The sequence below is a fragment of the Cibotium barometz genome, chromosome 6 (assembly GCF_041138505.1).
Source record: "Cibotium barometz isolate CiBa-2024 chromosome 6, ASM4113850v1, whole genome shotgun sequence".
Taxonomy (NCBI): Eukaryota; Viridiplantae; Streptophyta; class Polypodiopsida; order Cyatheales; family Cibotiaceae; genus Cibotium; species Cibotium barometz.
In genome coordinates this window covers 4,148,412-4,163,596 of record NC_141051.1, presented here as the reverse complement: position 1 = coordinate 4,163,596, position 15,185 = coordinate 4,148,412, and the positions used below count along the sequence as shown (strand labels likewise).

Below are 15,185 nucleotides of genomic sequence, written 5' to 3'. Positions count from 1 at the left end.
CCCACCACGGATGGTGTATTTGCTTTATTAGAATGATGTAAATCTGAAAACAAATACAAAGTACTTGACCTTTTCTTGGCTGGAAAACCTGCCCTTGACCTTCAGTCCTTCACCCCTTAGCTTTAGCAAACCCTTGGCTGTCCTGGCCCTTGTATGCTTGAGGCTCTTGGTGAATTATGAGAGATGCTTCTAATGAAACTATGGGCTGGGCTTTTATACTTCCCAAAACATGCAGTCGGCTGGTTTACTGAAGACCCACGACTGAGTCTTGTAATTAAATGTGTTCACACTTTAATAAAGTGTTTTTCACACCTGTTTGGAGCCTGTCCAGCCTGCGCATGACCCCTGGACAGCCTCCTGGCTGCTGGGCATTCAACGCATAGGTGTGGGACTGCCCCCCACACCTGGCCGCCTTCTGTCCAGGGCTTATACCCTCTGTCGGCTGCCTGTCCAGAGGGTCTGGAGCTGGCCGACTGCCCCTCCAGCCCTTGCCTTGGCTGGTGGGCATAGTCTTGGGCCCTCCTGGCCCCTTGGGGGTGGTTCTATGCCTCCCCCATGCCCATACTAATTATGCCAATGCAAACACCTACACTGGGGTAGCCCTATGGGCTGGCCCCATCTCTACATGCAACCTACATGCCTACAGAGGCCTGGCATCCAGTTGCAAACCAGATACTCAGCACATCTGACATCATTCCAGAGGGAGACTCACAGCGCGGACTGGCACTGCTTCTTGTGCAGGACATTGCACACCTGACCTTGGACTCATGTGCAGGACAATGCACACCTGACCTCGGACGACTGAGATGGATCCCTGGCTGACTCATCCCGGACTGGGCTCACATGGGACCAGTTCACCATCCCAGGTCCTGCACCTTCTGTACAGAATGTCTACGTGGCATCCAAGTGCGGGATGCACGTGACATCCCCTTCTGCTTAACTTGACGGAAGCTGCATAGCCTCCAAATAATCCGTCAATAAAGCCGGATAGTCTTCGAAAAATTCTTTGTCGAGCCATACCGCTTCATGAGTTCCTCGGACCTGAAACTTCGTGAGGAACTGTCGTAGTCTTCGGCCTGAGCCATGCTTGAAACGGTGCAGAAGGATCTGTTCTGGAACCATTACTTCGGCTTCATCAATGATGTCTGGTTCCGCTTCGTCTTTGACCTCTGAAGGGGGTGGACCTGCATATGGCTTTAACCAACTGACATGAAATACATCGTGCATAGTCCAACTCGGAGGTAGCTTTAACTGCATAGACACCTCATTAATCTTTTTCCGGATGGGGAATGGTCCGAAGCTCCTGAAAGACAACTTTGGGCATCGCTTGCCCACCTGCTTTAATCTTTGCTTCATAATCCGAAGATATACCCAATCTCCTTCCGAAAACTTCATGTCCCTTCGGTCTTTATTGGCCTGTCGAGTGTAGGCCTCTTGCGCTTTAGCCAATCTGTCTTTAACGGACTCTAGTATCTCCTGGTAAGACTCCGTCACTCTGTTCGCCTCCGGTACTGAAGACGAGGTCCTGGTTAACAACGACTGGAAAGGCCTTCCAAACGCTGCCTCATATGGAGTCCTGCCAATAGCTGAAGAAAAAGAGTCATTCAGAACAGCTTGAACTAAAGGCAAAAACGATTCCCACTTACCTTGCTGATCGTGGACATAACACTTCAGCACATCAAAGGCCAACTGGTTGTATATCTCTGTCTGGCCATCTGTCTGTGGGTGGAATGCACTGGAAAAATTCAACTTAGTACCAAAATTATCAAACAATGCCCTCCAAAAATGACTGGTAAACTTGGCATCTCGGTCTGACACTATGGTCCTAGGAATCCCACCAACCGGGTACCAATGCCGAATAAAAAGCTGGGCAACATCTTCGGCGGTCACATTGGCCCTGCAAGGAATAAGCATCACAAATTTGCTGAACCTGTCAACAATAGTCAAACACTGTGTATTACGCTTACTCGGACTGGGAGGCAGATTTGTGACAAAGTCCATCGAAATGTCTTGGAAAGGACCCTCAGGAATTGGCAAAGGCTGTAACAACCCTATCTTCTTTCCACGAGGAGCTTTCACCTTTTGACAAATGTCACAGCGTTGTACATAAGTAAACACATCACGCCTCATCTTTGGCCAATAGTATTGCCGTTCTAACTTCTCCAGAGTCGAATTCATGCCCCTATGACCACCTGTAATGGCGTCATGGGCATCATGGAGAAGAGCTGCCCGGAATGATTTCATGACGCACAGTCGGCCTTTGTAGTAAAGCCAACCATCGCGTATCAGAAAATGGCATGGTCCTGTGGCATCCAATGCCTGTTCCCACTGTGTACCGAATTCCTCGGAATCCGCGTACGTGTGCTTCATGTCTTCTAGTCCTGTACCAACAAGGTCCAGTCTAGTGGTCTGAATCGCAGATACTTGTCCCTTCCTGCTCAAAGCATCGGCCACTGGATTGGCCTTTCCTGGAAGGTACTCAATCATGCCACCAAACTGCTGGAATATCTGACTCCAGCGGTGCTGTCGATCACTCCACTGTGCACTGGGCATCGTCTGAATCCAGCGCAATGCCTGATGGTCAGTGCGAACCTCGAAGTCACGGCCATACAAGAAATGTTTCCAATGTTTCAAGGCCTGAATGACTGCTAGGAGTTCACGATCGTAGACTGAGTAATTCTTTTCGGCGGGCAGTAACTTACGAGACATGTAAGCTACTGGATGACCATTCTGTTGCAATACACCGCCAATTGCGATGTTACTCGCATCGGTGATCACCTGAAATGGTTCGTCCCACGAGGCAAGGGCTAAACAAGGCGCTTCTGACAAAGCCACCTTGAGGTTCTGGAATGCCTCCAACGCTCGTGGAGTCATTCGAATCTTTTGCCTCCTTGTTTTCACTCCCTTTAGCAGATCGGTGAGGTCTGCCGAGAGATCAGAAAACTTATCAATGTGGGTGGAATATGCCTGGCATATACCCACAAATGATCTAATGTCATAAGCAGTCTGAGGTACTTCCCAGTTAACAATCTCGGCCACTTTAGCCGGATCAAGTCGAATGCCTTCGGCACTGATTATATATCCCAAGTAATGCACCTGGAACAGATAAAATTCTGACTTCTTTTCATTGACATAGAGCTCGTTGCTTTCCAGCAACCTAAGGACTTTCTCCACATCAATGTCATGCTGCTCAACTGTAGCTGAAAATATGAGTATGTCGTCCAAAAATATGAACACACACACTCCAATCAACTCCCGGAAAATACGCATCATCATGCGGTTAAATGTAGCTGGGGCGTTCGTCAAACCAAATGGCATGACTAAAAATTCATAGTGGGCCCGTTCTGTACGGAAAGCTGTCTTGGGGATGTCCCCCTCAACAATCCGAACCTGGTGGTACCCACTCTTTAAATCCAATTTAGAGAACACCTTAGCTCCATTCAGCCTCTCGAGAATATAGTCAATTCGAGGCATCGGGAATCTGCTTTTGATAGTCAGCTTGTTGAGTGCACGATAATCGACACACAACCGAGAAGACCCATCTTTCTTCTTGACAAATAAGATCGGTGCTGCAAATGGCGACACGCTGGGGCGGATGAAGCCAGCTTGCAACAATTCTTGGAGTTGGCGGTCCAACTCCGATTCCATTGCCTTAGAAAGGCGATACGGAAACTTGCTCGGGGGTTCCGAGCCTGGGAGGAGGTCAATCTTGTGATCCTCCGGTCTGGACGGGGGAAGCTGGGGAGGGAGACTGTCCCGAAGAAAAATCTTCTGGAACTTTTCATGGAGAACCGAGTACTTCTCGGAAGCACTGGCCACCGTCTGGGCTGTCTGGACGTAAATCATCGCACATTGTGCGCCTTTCCTGACTGCTCGCTTAGCCTGCAAGTGGCTTATGAGCGGAAAGTTTGGAATACCTGGCTCACACTTAATGGTCACAGGGGTGTTTGACACATTCCGATCAATCTGGAACGTGTGCTTGTCCCACTTGACATCAGGAAGGAACTTGTGAAACCACTGGATACCCAAAATTATGTCTGCTCCTACAAGAGGGGCAACCATAAAGTCACGCACAAACTCTATGCCCTGAATGACTAACTTAGCACCTAGAGCTTCATACTTGACGCTCGTTGTCATACCTGTGCTAAATCCCTCAACTTGTTTGTCCACCGGAGTCAGCTCGAAGCGGACACGCCTAGCGGCCTCTTCCGTGATCACATCCTCCGTACTGCCGCTGTCAAACAAGACAACGACTCTCTGGCCACCTATGTAGCCAAAGGACTTGAGCAATTCGTTGCGCTCATACTCCTGGTCATGGGCGCCCTTCTGCTTATCTTCGAGCTCCCGGCTAATAATTGCTCCAACTGAAGCACCGGGGGTTGAAGAACTAGGGGTAGCCACTGGGGTCTGTGTGGGAGCTGTGCTCGCCACTGAAGCTGTGGAGGCGGCGGCGGGCTTTGGAGGCTTCTTCGGACAATCCCGAGAAGTATGTCCTTTTGTGTGACAAAAGTAACATCTACCCTCCTTCCTGTACTGAGCAAGCTCCTCAGCACTCAACTTGCCACCTGTCTTGCCTGCCTCCGCTTTCTGGTCTGGAGTAAGCTTAGACGCATTGTTCGAGTTCTTGGAGCCAGAGGCTCCCGGGCTCTGTCCTGGGGAAGACCCCGTCTGGTTCTGGCTTTTGCCCCCCGAGGCGTTAGCCTTGGGAGAAGCCGGCTGGGAAGTCTTGGGCTTGCCACCATTGTGTTTCATTTCTGCACTCTGCGCAAGCGAGAGTGCGTCCTCAAAGGTGGCTGGTCTAAACATACGCACCTCCCATTGGATGTGCGTGTCCAAGCCATACAAAAACTGCCCTTTCTTGTCCGCATCAGATAAGCCTAATTGTAGACACAAGGTCGAAATTCTATTGGCAAACTGAAGGACTGGTTGCGCATTCTGACGCGCACCCCTGAACTCGTCTTCGAGTCGCTCAAGGTAGTGGGGCGGTAAAAACCGCTGCTTAAGGTCACGGACGAACTCGTCCCACCCATAAGCTGCCATACCTGATCTGGTGTGGGCATGAGCCCACTGAGTCCACCAAGGAATGGCCTCACCTTCCAAATACCAACTGGCTAAGATCACTTTGTCAATATCTGATTTCCTAACTGCGGCAAAGTAAGCTTCAAATTGATGTAACCATGAATACAGAGTAGTGGGATCGAGTTTACCATTATACTTACTGAAGTTCATTTTCTCGGGAAAATGATTCGAGGGCGCCGCCGGTGTCAATCTGGCGTCCAAAGCTTGGAGGTAACGCTCGTGTTCCACTCGTCGCATGGCTTCGTCTTCTCGTTGTCGAATCTCCAATGCCCGTATCTGCCTCTCAAGCAAGGAGCTTGACTGCGGCTGTGACCCCTCGAGAGGGTCCCTGTGACGAGGATCTGGTATCTGGGGTACGGAAGGAGAGGGAGGAGGAGATGGAAAACGCGACACTGGAGAGCGAGAACGCTCCTCCAGAGCCAAAATCCGCGCCTTCTGCTCGTCCAACTTGGTTGTCTGGTCTGCGATTGCTCGCATCATCTGCTGGAACATGTCTTGTACACTCAAGCCGGGTGCCCTAGCTGGGCTGCCTGGTGCACTCTGGTCCCATGGTTCTGGTTCTCTCTCGTCGCCAAAGCTCGCCATAGCGGGAATCTGCAATTCCTTTCCGGAACGCAATCTGACCATCCACTATCTGTGTGGGAGACTTCCGGAGGCTTCCGGAGGCTAAGAACCAACCGTCCTTCGAGGGACAGGAGTCACTCCGAAAGGGGTAGTCCACCGGCGTCTAAAAACCAACCACACGAGCGAAAAATTTTCTGGTTTTCTTTGCTGAATCTTCGTCCTTGAAGTAGGCTCTGATACCACTGTAATATGCGGAAGCTTCGGAGAAGGATCGGTACTTCAAAACTCAGAAATCAGCACTCTTTTCGCGACGGAATTAACGCACAAACTGAAAGACTATGTGCAGAAAAATAGAGAGAAGGGGGGAGATGGAGAAGGACACAGTATTGGGTCCCAATTACCCTCTGTAGGGCCCCCACCACGGATGGTGTATTTGCTTTATTAGAATGATGTAAATCTGAAAACAAATACAAAGTACTTGACCTTTTCTTGGCTGGAAAACCTGCCCTTGACCTTCAGTCCTTCACCCCTTAGCTTTAGCAAACCCTTGGCTGTCCTGGCCCTTGTATGCTTGAGGCTCTTGGTGAATTATGAGAGATGCTTCTAATGAAACTATGGGCTGGGCTTTTATACTTCCCAAAACATGCAGTCGGCTGGTTTACTGAAGACCCACGACTGAGTCTTGTAATTAAATGTGTTCACACTTTAATAAAGTGTTTTTCACACCTGTTTGGAGCCTGTCCAGCCTGCGCATGACCCCTGGACAGCCTCCTGGCTGCTGGGCATTCAACGCATAGGTGTGGGACTGCCCCCCACACCTGGCCGCCTTCTGTCCAGGGCTTATACCCTCTGTCGGCTGCCTGTCCAGAGGGTCTGGAGCTGGCCGACTGCCCCTCCAGCCCTTGCCTTGGCTGGTGGGCATAGTCTTGGGCCCTCCTGGCCCCTTGGGGGTGGTTCTATGCCTCCCCCATGCCCATACTAATTATGCCAATGCAAACACCTACACTGGGGTAGCCCTATGGGCTGGCCCCATCTCTACATGCAACCTACATGCCTACAGAGGCCTGGCATCCAGTTGCAAACCAGATACTCAGCACATCTGACATCATTCCAGAGGGAGACTCACAGCGCGGACTGGCACTGCTTCTTGTGCAGGACATTGCACACCTGACCTTGGACTCATGTGCAGGACAATGCACACCTGACCTCGGACGACTGAGATGGATCCCTGGCTGACTCGTCCCGGACTGGGCTCACATGGGACCAGTTCACCATCCCAGGTCCTGCACCTTCTGTACAGAATGTCTACGTGGCATCCAAGTGCGGGATGCACGTGACAACCAACACGGAGTGCAAGTGGTAGAGTGGACATGACGCCTTGTTGGCACGGGACTTATGTCTAATGCCAAGGGTCATGTGGACGGAAGCCTTGTTGGTGGCAGGAGATTTGTTTTGTCTCACCCATTCACTTGGGACATGATTATGATATCTGGACTTATGGGACTGATTTGTCTCGCCCATTTACTTGGGACATGATTATGATATCTAGACCTATGGGGCTGATTTGTCTCGCCCATTTACTTGGGACATGATTATGATATCTGGACTTATGGGACTGTTTTGTCTCGCCCATTTATTTGGGACATGGATTTTTTCAGCCATATTGGAATCACTCTCTCCCCATACGGAGGCCAAGAGAATCATTGTTCATCTCACCATACATGTAGATTCATGTTGGGATTGTGACAGAGCAATTCAATGAACACTCCACCATACGCGTGGATTTGTGTTGGGATTGTGGAGTGAGTGCTTCATTGTTTCCACACCGGGCTCATTGATCAGAGTTGGGATTGTGTGGGAGAACATGGGGACTGTTGGGATTGGGAGAAAGAATTGCCTGAACCATGGAGAACCAGCTTTTCTGTCACCATGGTTTGTGCTCTCGAATGGCACCAGTTTGTGTGCATAGCACACGTTTCTATGTGACACACTAGTTTCTTGTGCATTACACTTGTTTAAGTGTCTTAGCACCTGGTTGGCGATTTTCATTGGCATATATATATCTCATTGATATTGGTTATTAAGACACATTTGGCTCTTGTGCCTGTGTCTAGCATATCTTTCATGGAATTCTTGCCCATTTATTTTGGGACATGGTTATATCTTGAGATATGGTTTGAAGCTTTAAAGTTGAGGACAACTTTTAAGTTGGGGTGAATGTCACCATTTTGGGCATCTTCACAATTCATGTGTGTGGATGGGCTTTGGATGCCCAAAAGGTCAAGAATGTACAAGATTTGAGAATGGGGGATTATCCTGTACAGAGGACCAAGTGTTTGTAGCATGGTCCAGGCACTCGAGACGGTTTCTTGGACATAAAAATGGGCTTTGAAGCTCAAGTGTCAAGTGGAAAGTATGTATGGCGAACTCTTGAGGATTTAGGAGAGATCGAGCAATGAAACAAGTTTCTACATGGTGTTTACATGTATTTCTCATGTGAACACAAAGAGATCATCTCCAAATTTTAGGGAAAGTTGCTATTTCGGCAATCTCCAATGGAATTTCTGTTCACGTCATTACCTCCAGACTTGATAGAGACCGAGTATTGCCAAAGCGCCATTGTGAAATTAGCTATCATCTGAGATATTTTTAGAGCTGGAGATTGTGGAATTTTTGGTCTTTGGATTTGGGACATGTGGCAAATAAGAGGATAAAAGTGAGACAAGTGTCCTCACACTTGTCAATTCAGCTCTTCTACACATGGCATTGTAGCATTTTCTTGCTTATTTTGAACCAGAGAGAGATATCTCTTGGGTGAGTTTGAGCTTCAAGCAAGTTTTACCTGGATGGCTGTTTTTCAGCAAAACAATCCTAAAGCTTGCTGAAATTTCTGGTTTTATGCGATATAGAGGTTGTTATATTGGTTTATGCGCTCATGGATGAGCCACATGGGTTGGTTTACAGGTTTTGGCGCTCATGGATGCGACATACAGGCTGTTATATTGGTTTATGTGCTCCCGGATGAGCCACATGGGCTAGTCTACACATTTATGAGCTCATGAATGAGCCACATGGGCTAGTTTATAGGTTTATGAGTTCATGGAAAGCCACATGGGCTGGTTTATAGGTTTATGTGCTTGTGGAAGAGCCAAATGGGCTATCAAACAAGTTTATGCGCGTATGGAAGAGCCATGTGGGCTGTTTAAACATGTTTGTGCGCCTATGGAAGGACATGTTGGATAGCCATATTGGATGAAGAACAGATTTAAGATTGTATATGGATAATCCAGCATCTCCCATGGGGAGAGTAAGGCCCTCAAAGCTTGTACATGTTATATTTCTCCTTGGATAATGAAATACTCCAAGGGGGGAATCGGCCCACTCCGGTCTCTATGGGGTGTTATATGTGCAACTTTTATTTTCAGCTTTGTGGATTATTTAGTGGTTGTGATTAAATGCCGAAATGTTTAATTGTGACCATGGTCAAGCGATGCACACCCACTCCCGCGCTTCCCAAGCGTGTTACACGCATGACCGCCCTAAAGCTTCCCCCACTGGTCGTGGAGGGTATGGATGATGTCAATCCACTTTGGCCGGAGGAGAGTCAATGTGCCATTGGTGATCGTGAAAACCAATAATCATCACCTCTTGAAGCAATTAACTGCTGAAATCCGCAACGGGGAATAGGATCAGTCGGCCTAAGGGCCTACTAAAAAGATGAGTACAATTCCTCTGCCAAAACCTAGGACTGCTAGGGAAATATCCTGTTGGATATCAATGATTCACCCTCATATTGTATTGTCCAGGCACTGGCTAGCTCATGTTTGTACAGGCCCCATTATGATGAGTAGCCATGGTTGAGCAGCCAGGGCGCTCGACATTCCCGTATTCATATGGGAAGGTGGTCTAAGAGGCCAGATGGTTTAGAGATGGCTTGGATTAGATTTGGCACATTGCCAAATAAGCTGCATGCTACACTAGACCATTATCTCATAATGGTCCACACATGGAGTAGGTAGACTTTACTCTTGGACACCTTGTCCTGACATTGTGGGGCCCGAACAGGACCCAAGATGAGCTCGGATAGCCGTGGGAGGTGGGGAAATTACTATGCAGTTTCTAGTACATCTTTAAGGACCAAGTCTACACCACAACCGGTGGCACCGACTATGCCTGCGGACCTACGTGGTCATGTCATGGCCGCCCCACGTATACAGGTATATAAAGATACATAGCCAGTCTCTTCTCCACACAATTCATCAGTCATCACTGTGAGTTTACTCCCTGGCTTCTGCTAGTATACAGCCTCAAACCAACCATCGAAGCTCCCTTCACAGGAGCACACGAGTGTGGGGCATTGCCAACTATTGTATCACTACTGTAATTCCGTAGTCTTCTCTGTCTCTGTTATTGTGCAATACGAGTTTTAAAGTTTTGTGCTGTGAAAGATCCTCCTCCTTGTGAGTATTCTCTTGTATACACCGCACGTTGTATCCTCTTACATATCATGTCGAGTAAAGAAGCCTGGCCACTCCATGGGGGGAGGATCCTATAAAGGTGTGTGCAAGTCAAGAGTTTACCTAAGCCTTGCCGAATCAAGTGCCGTCAAATCTTACCTTCGAGCCACAAATGTAACTTCCTGATGTAGGTGCGCTAGCTCATCCGTCACGCCCTCACTCCGTTGTCGCATTGGAATGCTCCTTTGCTAAGGGGATGAAGGTAGAGCTTCCTTTTCCTAGATGGAGGCAAGAAGGATATTGGCATTCGCAATGGTTCTCTCTCACAAAAAGCGGATAAAATGACAAGGGTGCCTTTAAAAAAATTTTAATATGCACAAATAATGTCTTTGCCGAAGTTTGTGATCACTAGCCGCAATGCAGTTGCAATGTTGTGGTGTGGTCTCTTCTAGCTTGTCACCTAGAAGAGCTAGTGCCATATATTTGTGGGCAGTGATAACACCATGAAGGATCCCTCCTATTCCTACCTACTAGTTCACAGTCTCTTTTCCTATCTAAATGCACGTGCTGTGTTCACCCCAAAAGAGTTATTGGACTAGGACTCACTGCTCACTTCAAGGTGTTAAGTATGGGTAAACTCATTGTTCACAATCAAGGCTAGTGTGAACACCATGTGTCATTCACGTTTGTGAACACCATATGGCATTCACACTTCCCTGTAAATACAAGTTTCTTTTTGTTCTCCTTGCAATGTAAGTGTTTCCTAAGGGCTTAGATCTCTCCCTATCTATCAAGATACACACAATGAGAGGGGTTTCTCTCCCAATGGATCTCACAAAGCTTCTCTCAACTCCCACCCTTCTCTTATTCACTCTCTTAGTCATCGCTCATAGCTTATTTAAGGTTCAGCACCCATAGCTCACAAGCTCCATTCTTCCCTTATTCCCAATTCACTCAAGCATGTAGAATCAAGCAAGAGAACATTCTTTTTCACTCAAGATGCTCTATGCAAGCTCTAACAGCCATAGCCTAGAGCTCAACAAGTGTGAAATATCTTATTCGTTAGCATATAACTTCCAATAGACCACACACTGCATTATCTAAAAGTGTGAACTGTATTCTAGCTTTCCCTCTTGCAATTTTCCAATGCTATGACCCCATCATGCAATCAAGTTTCGCTCATTTGATGTTGGGAACCCATCTTTGATTGATGTAGATGCTCGGTCCAGCTTAGTTGCGTTGACTTTGCAGTGTGAAACACTCTTGGGTGCCCAACCCTTGGCATGCACCCATAAGCATCATAAATCACCTTGTCAGAGCCTTGGATCTTGCCCAAACTTTGACCATGTGTTGCCCTTAGCATCCCAAACACTAGGTGACCCACTTAGGACCAACTTACTATTTTTAAAAACACTATTTTTGATATTTGATCCGATTCCAAGTAAATTTAGTGATTGAATAGATGAATCCTTGCTGTCCCTTTGACCATTGTGTCCGGTCTGACCACTACCAATCACAACCTGCTATTTTTAGACAATAAGTGCTTTGATCCAAAATGACATGTGATGTGACCCTTTAACATTTCTTGACCATTGACCAGTGGCTGGGTTAACAGCTAGCTTAAATTCAACCGTAACAAATGCCTCATGTCTCTCTGAAATGTACCTCTTCTAAGAGATAAACATGTTATCTTGCATCTCTGATATCAATCCATAAGCACCTAAGCAGTTATAATGCATGGGTTCACCATGTCTTGTCTTAAACTCCTTTAGTAGCTCTTGAACATATCAAATCTTTTCCTGATGATCTATAATCGTTAACATACACGACACCCTCCCTCTCTGAAGCAATAAAGAATGGCATCTGAGGGGACTCCTTGAGGAACCAATTTTTGAGACAGACTCCTCAATCCACTAGTACCAGGCCCATGTGTCCTGTTCAACCCGTAAAGCGCCTCCTTAGCATACACACCTTGCTGCAGCTGACCAGCAAAGATGCTTTCTTTGATGCATTTGAGCTACCCAGGTTGGACTCCATGCCTGACCATGTTCGACCCATATTTAGGCAGGTTTTATCACTTGAGCGCACCGACTGCTGAGCGCCCACATGCTTGTAATCTTCATTTGAAGACTTTTTCTTGCCCCACACTTTCACAAGCCAATTTACTGCCTCTGAGTGCAAAATCCCCATCATTGGCAGTGCATCCTACAGCTACCCTTGTGCATTTTTCACTCAAACCCTCATAACTGAATCCAAAGCCCAAGATCACTAATAACATTAAGAGCAATACCAAGAGCGAAAGCTTGAGCAGACTCACTTCTGAGCAAGCACCGGGCCTGATTTCATGCACCCTATGTAGACACGAGGTTTAGTTCGCAACTTGATTAGAATCTTACATAAAGCCCCTGCAGGTGCACACATAATCATGATAAGCTTGCTATAACCATCGTATTAGTAAATAACATGGTCAATTTAGTATGCAGTGCACAGATCTTCTTGTCTCAATTGATTCATTACCAAGATTGACATGCACATCATCATCCACCTTAATATAAAAGTCAGCATCCCATATGGAAACTGCTGTAGCAAAATAAAGCTTTGTTTTGGCAGACAACTCATGATAACCCTCGACGTGTCCCTGATTATCATCACATCAAACCCATTAGCATCTTCCCAAGTGTTCACAAACAAGGAAAACCCATGATAATGACAAGCAAGGATATAATAACTACAAGGTTAGATGGTGCTAACCAGTCTAAGGATATCATGATGCTGGTTGCTTTCTGCTTCAATGGCCCGATCAAGAATCCCACCAGCAGTAGCGCTGCAACCGCACAAGAAACAAAGCTGTAGGCCAGTTATTCTAAATTTACATAAACAACCTCAAAGAGTAGCATGCAGCACTGTATGTATGCGTGTATGCATGTATGAATGTTCTAAACACAGCAACATGTCGTGGTGTGCATTTGACCTGTGCCCAATGACGAATCTAATAACGATTCCTTTCTCTTCCTCCAACTGCTTCAGCTTGTCACCTGAATTCCAAACAATCAAGTATGCCTACAATTTTACAATCTCACTTATCCACAGACACTTCCTTAATTTTCTTAAATTGAGCTGATGGCATGCGTATGGTCACATTGATGTTGAATTGCATGGCCTAAGGATCTCACCTTTAGGCATCCATGTTTCTCGCACAGAATCTCTACGCTTTCGGCTGCTAAATGCCGTGTTAATCCCGATCACAACAAATGCTTTATGGCGGCCTTCCAATGTTTCACTTCTGAAACTATCTACGAATGGAGAGGCATCTGGCAAATCTGACTGAATGTCTTCATTAAAGTCCAAATCGAGCTGAAGCTTGGACCCCTTCGATCTGGCAACAAATCTTGACTTTGGTAATGACTTGTTAACATTGTAGCAGAATAGTTAGAGTAAGAAAGTGCACAAAATTACGGGGCCATAAACTGACCCGACAGATTTCTGCTCATCAACATCAGTCCCTATTGTAGCCTTTGTTTCCGATTTGCTATGTTCCTGATAGAAGCAATACCGGCAAGGGTTACAAATCAACACCATATGCAAAAAGTTACTTTATCTCGGGACTTACAGCTTTATGTCCGCAACCAATGCGCATACTTTGCTCTTCATTCAACTGCAGCAGGCTCTGATTCTCCGGAAGAATCCACATTCTGTTTCATCCCAAGTAATTATTATGCCAGACAAACCCCATTGACTAGTGCATAGGTTTGCACGTGGGGGTCGTGCTTGTGCCCATCCATGTGCATATGCATGTTGAGATGGTGCCTTCAAGAAGGTCACATTTGCCACTCTATTGAAATGCTGATCACAACTCCAGGTATCTAACCTAGTGGGAAGCGCACAGGTGAAGGATTGATGGCTACCACGGCAGGCAGAGTGTGCTTGACCCATTCACCATGCTACCTCCCCCCCTGCATGCATGTAGCCTGAAGGCAAAAATTCTCACCAGCCTGCATGTATTCAGGAAAGGGATGGATGTTGTGTGCATGCACGTGCATGTGTAATGACAATGAGAGACCTTGCAACTTCACTTCAGATGAGAGCAACGAGACTAACCTGTTGGTGAAGAAAAGGCCAACACAGAAACTTGCTGCACATAGAAGGATGACCCATTTGTAAGGCAATGCTCCTGATCCTTTGGCCGGCATTGCTGATTGCAAAAGTCACGTCGATGCAGTGTTATCAATCTCTATTTTTCTGCCCAGAATTTGATCACCAGAGCTCCATCGTTACCATGTGCACAAGTAGCATTGACGCTGAATATGTCCCATGAAAAACATCAATTTTCAAGTGCATGCTTTCATCACAATACCTAAAGGGATGTATCACATGGCATGATACATCCACTTAGGCAAATTAAATGGCCGTGGCTAGCATCTGTATGGCATGTGGCATTCCCTACATCAGGAAACCCTAGAAAGCTCAATGGAACGACTAAGTATGGCCTTGCCTTAACACAATGATTAGTTTGATCAACAGGAATGATGAAATTTGGGATCAGCTATAATGCATTGAGTCAATATTAAACGCATCAAAAAAAAACCCTAAAGAGATCAGAGATGACGACTAAGAAATAAGACTGTAATTGGGCTGATTAATACAAGAAAACATAAGAAATCCTTGGTTTTGACACACTGATTAGGTTAAATTGGGGTTGCTATCGATTGGCAGATCATGAAGCAAGGTGAATTGGGGGAAATTATGATGAAAATTACTGTTAGAGAGATGATTGGAGCGAAAAGCGTGATTAGGGTTATGATGGGGTTTTTGACGAAATGGGCTAAACGGGAATCAGTGGGAAAACGAATCGAAAGCGGCAGTTGAAAACGAATGCCATAAGTGCTGATTTTGATTTTGCTGACTAAAAGAGTGTTTAGTTTCTAGTGTCCTTCCTACTGCATTTTTGAGGGTGTGGACCGTGGTGCACATTTTCCTTCCAAGAGCCCCCCCAAAAAAAAATGATGATGAGAACAATGAGTTAAAAAAAGAAAATCAATTAATTAATTATTTAGGTATATTTTATTATAAAATTTATACAGGTAA

General features: G+C 46.5%; 1 protein-coding gene across 2 annotated transcripts in view; it reads right to left on the bottom strand.

Annotated features, from left to right (window-relative positions):
- The window catches only part of LOC147637361 (putative beta-1,3-galactosyltransferase 2), a 37,668-nt gene extending 22,689 nt beyond the window's left edge, over positions 1 to 14,979 (bottom strand). Inside the window, exons 1-8 of one of the 2 annotated variants that reach the window (XM_086799145.1) lie at positions 14,199 to 14,979; positions 13,711 to 13,792; positions 13,573 to 13,637; positions 13,274 to 13,476; positions 13,072 to 13,135; positions 12,852 to 12,924; positions 12,618 to 12,738; positions 12,418 to 12,505 (exon numbers count right to left, since the gene is read on the bottom strand). In XM_086799145.1, the coding sequence (XP_086655271.1) occupies positions 12,418 to 12,505; positions 12,618 to 12,738; positions 12,852 to 12,924; positions 13,072 to 13,135; positions 13,274 to 13,476; positions 13,573 to 13,637; positions 13,711 to 13,792; positions 14,199 to 14,290 (788 nt within the window). In that variant the 5' untranslated portion in view covers positions 14,291 to 14,979. Of the gene's footprint in view, positions 1 to 12,417; positions 12,506 to 12,617; positions 12,739 to 12,851; positions 12,925 to 13,071; positions 13,136 to 13,273; positions 13,489 to 13,572; positions 13,638 to 13,710; positions 13,793 to 14,198 lie in introns of both variants that reach the window. The other variant, XM_086799144.1, reaches the window with a different exon arrangement.
- Positions 14,980 to 15,185: the final 206 nt, after the last annotated feature.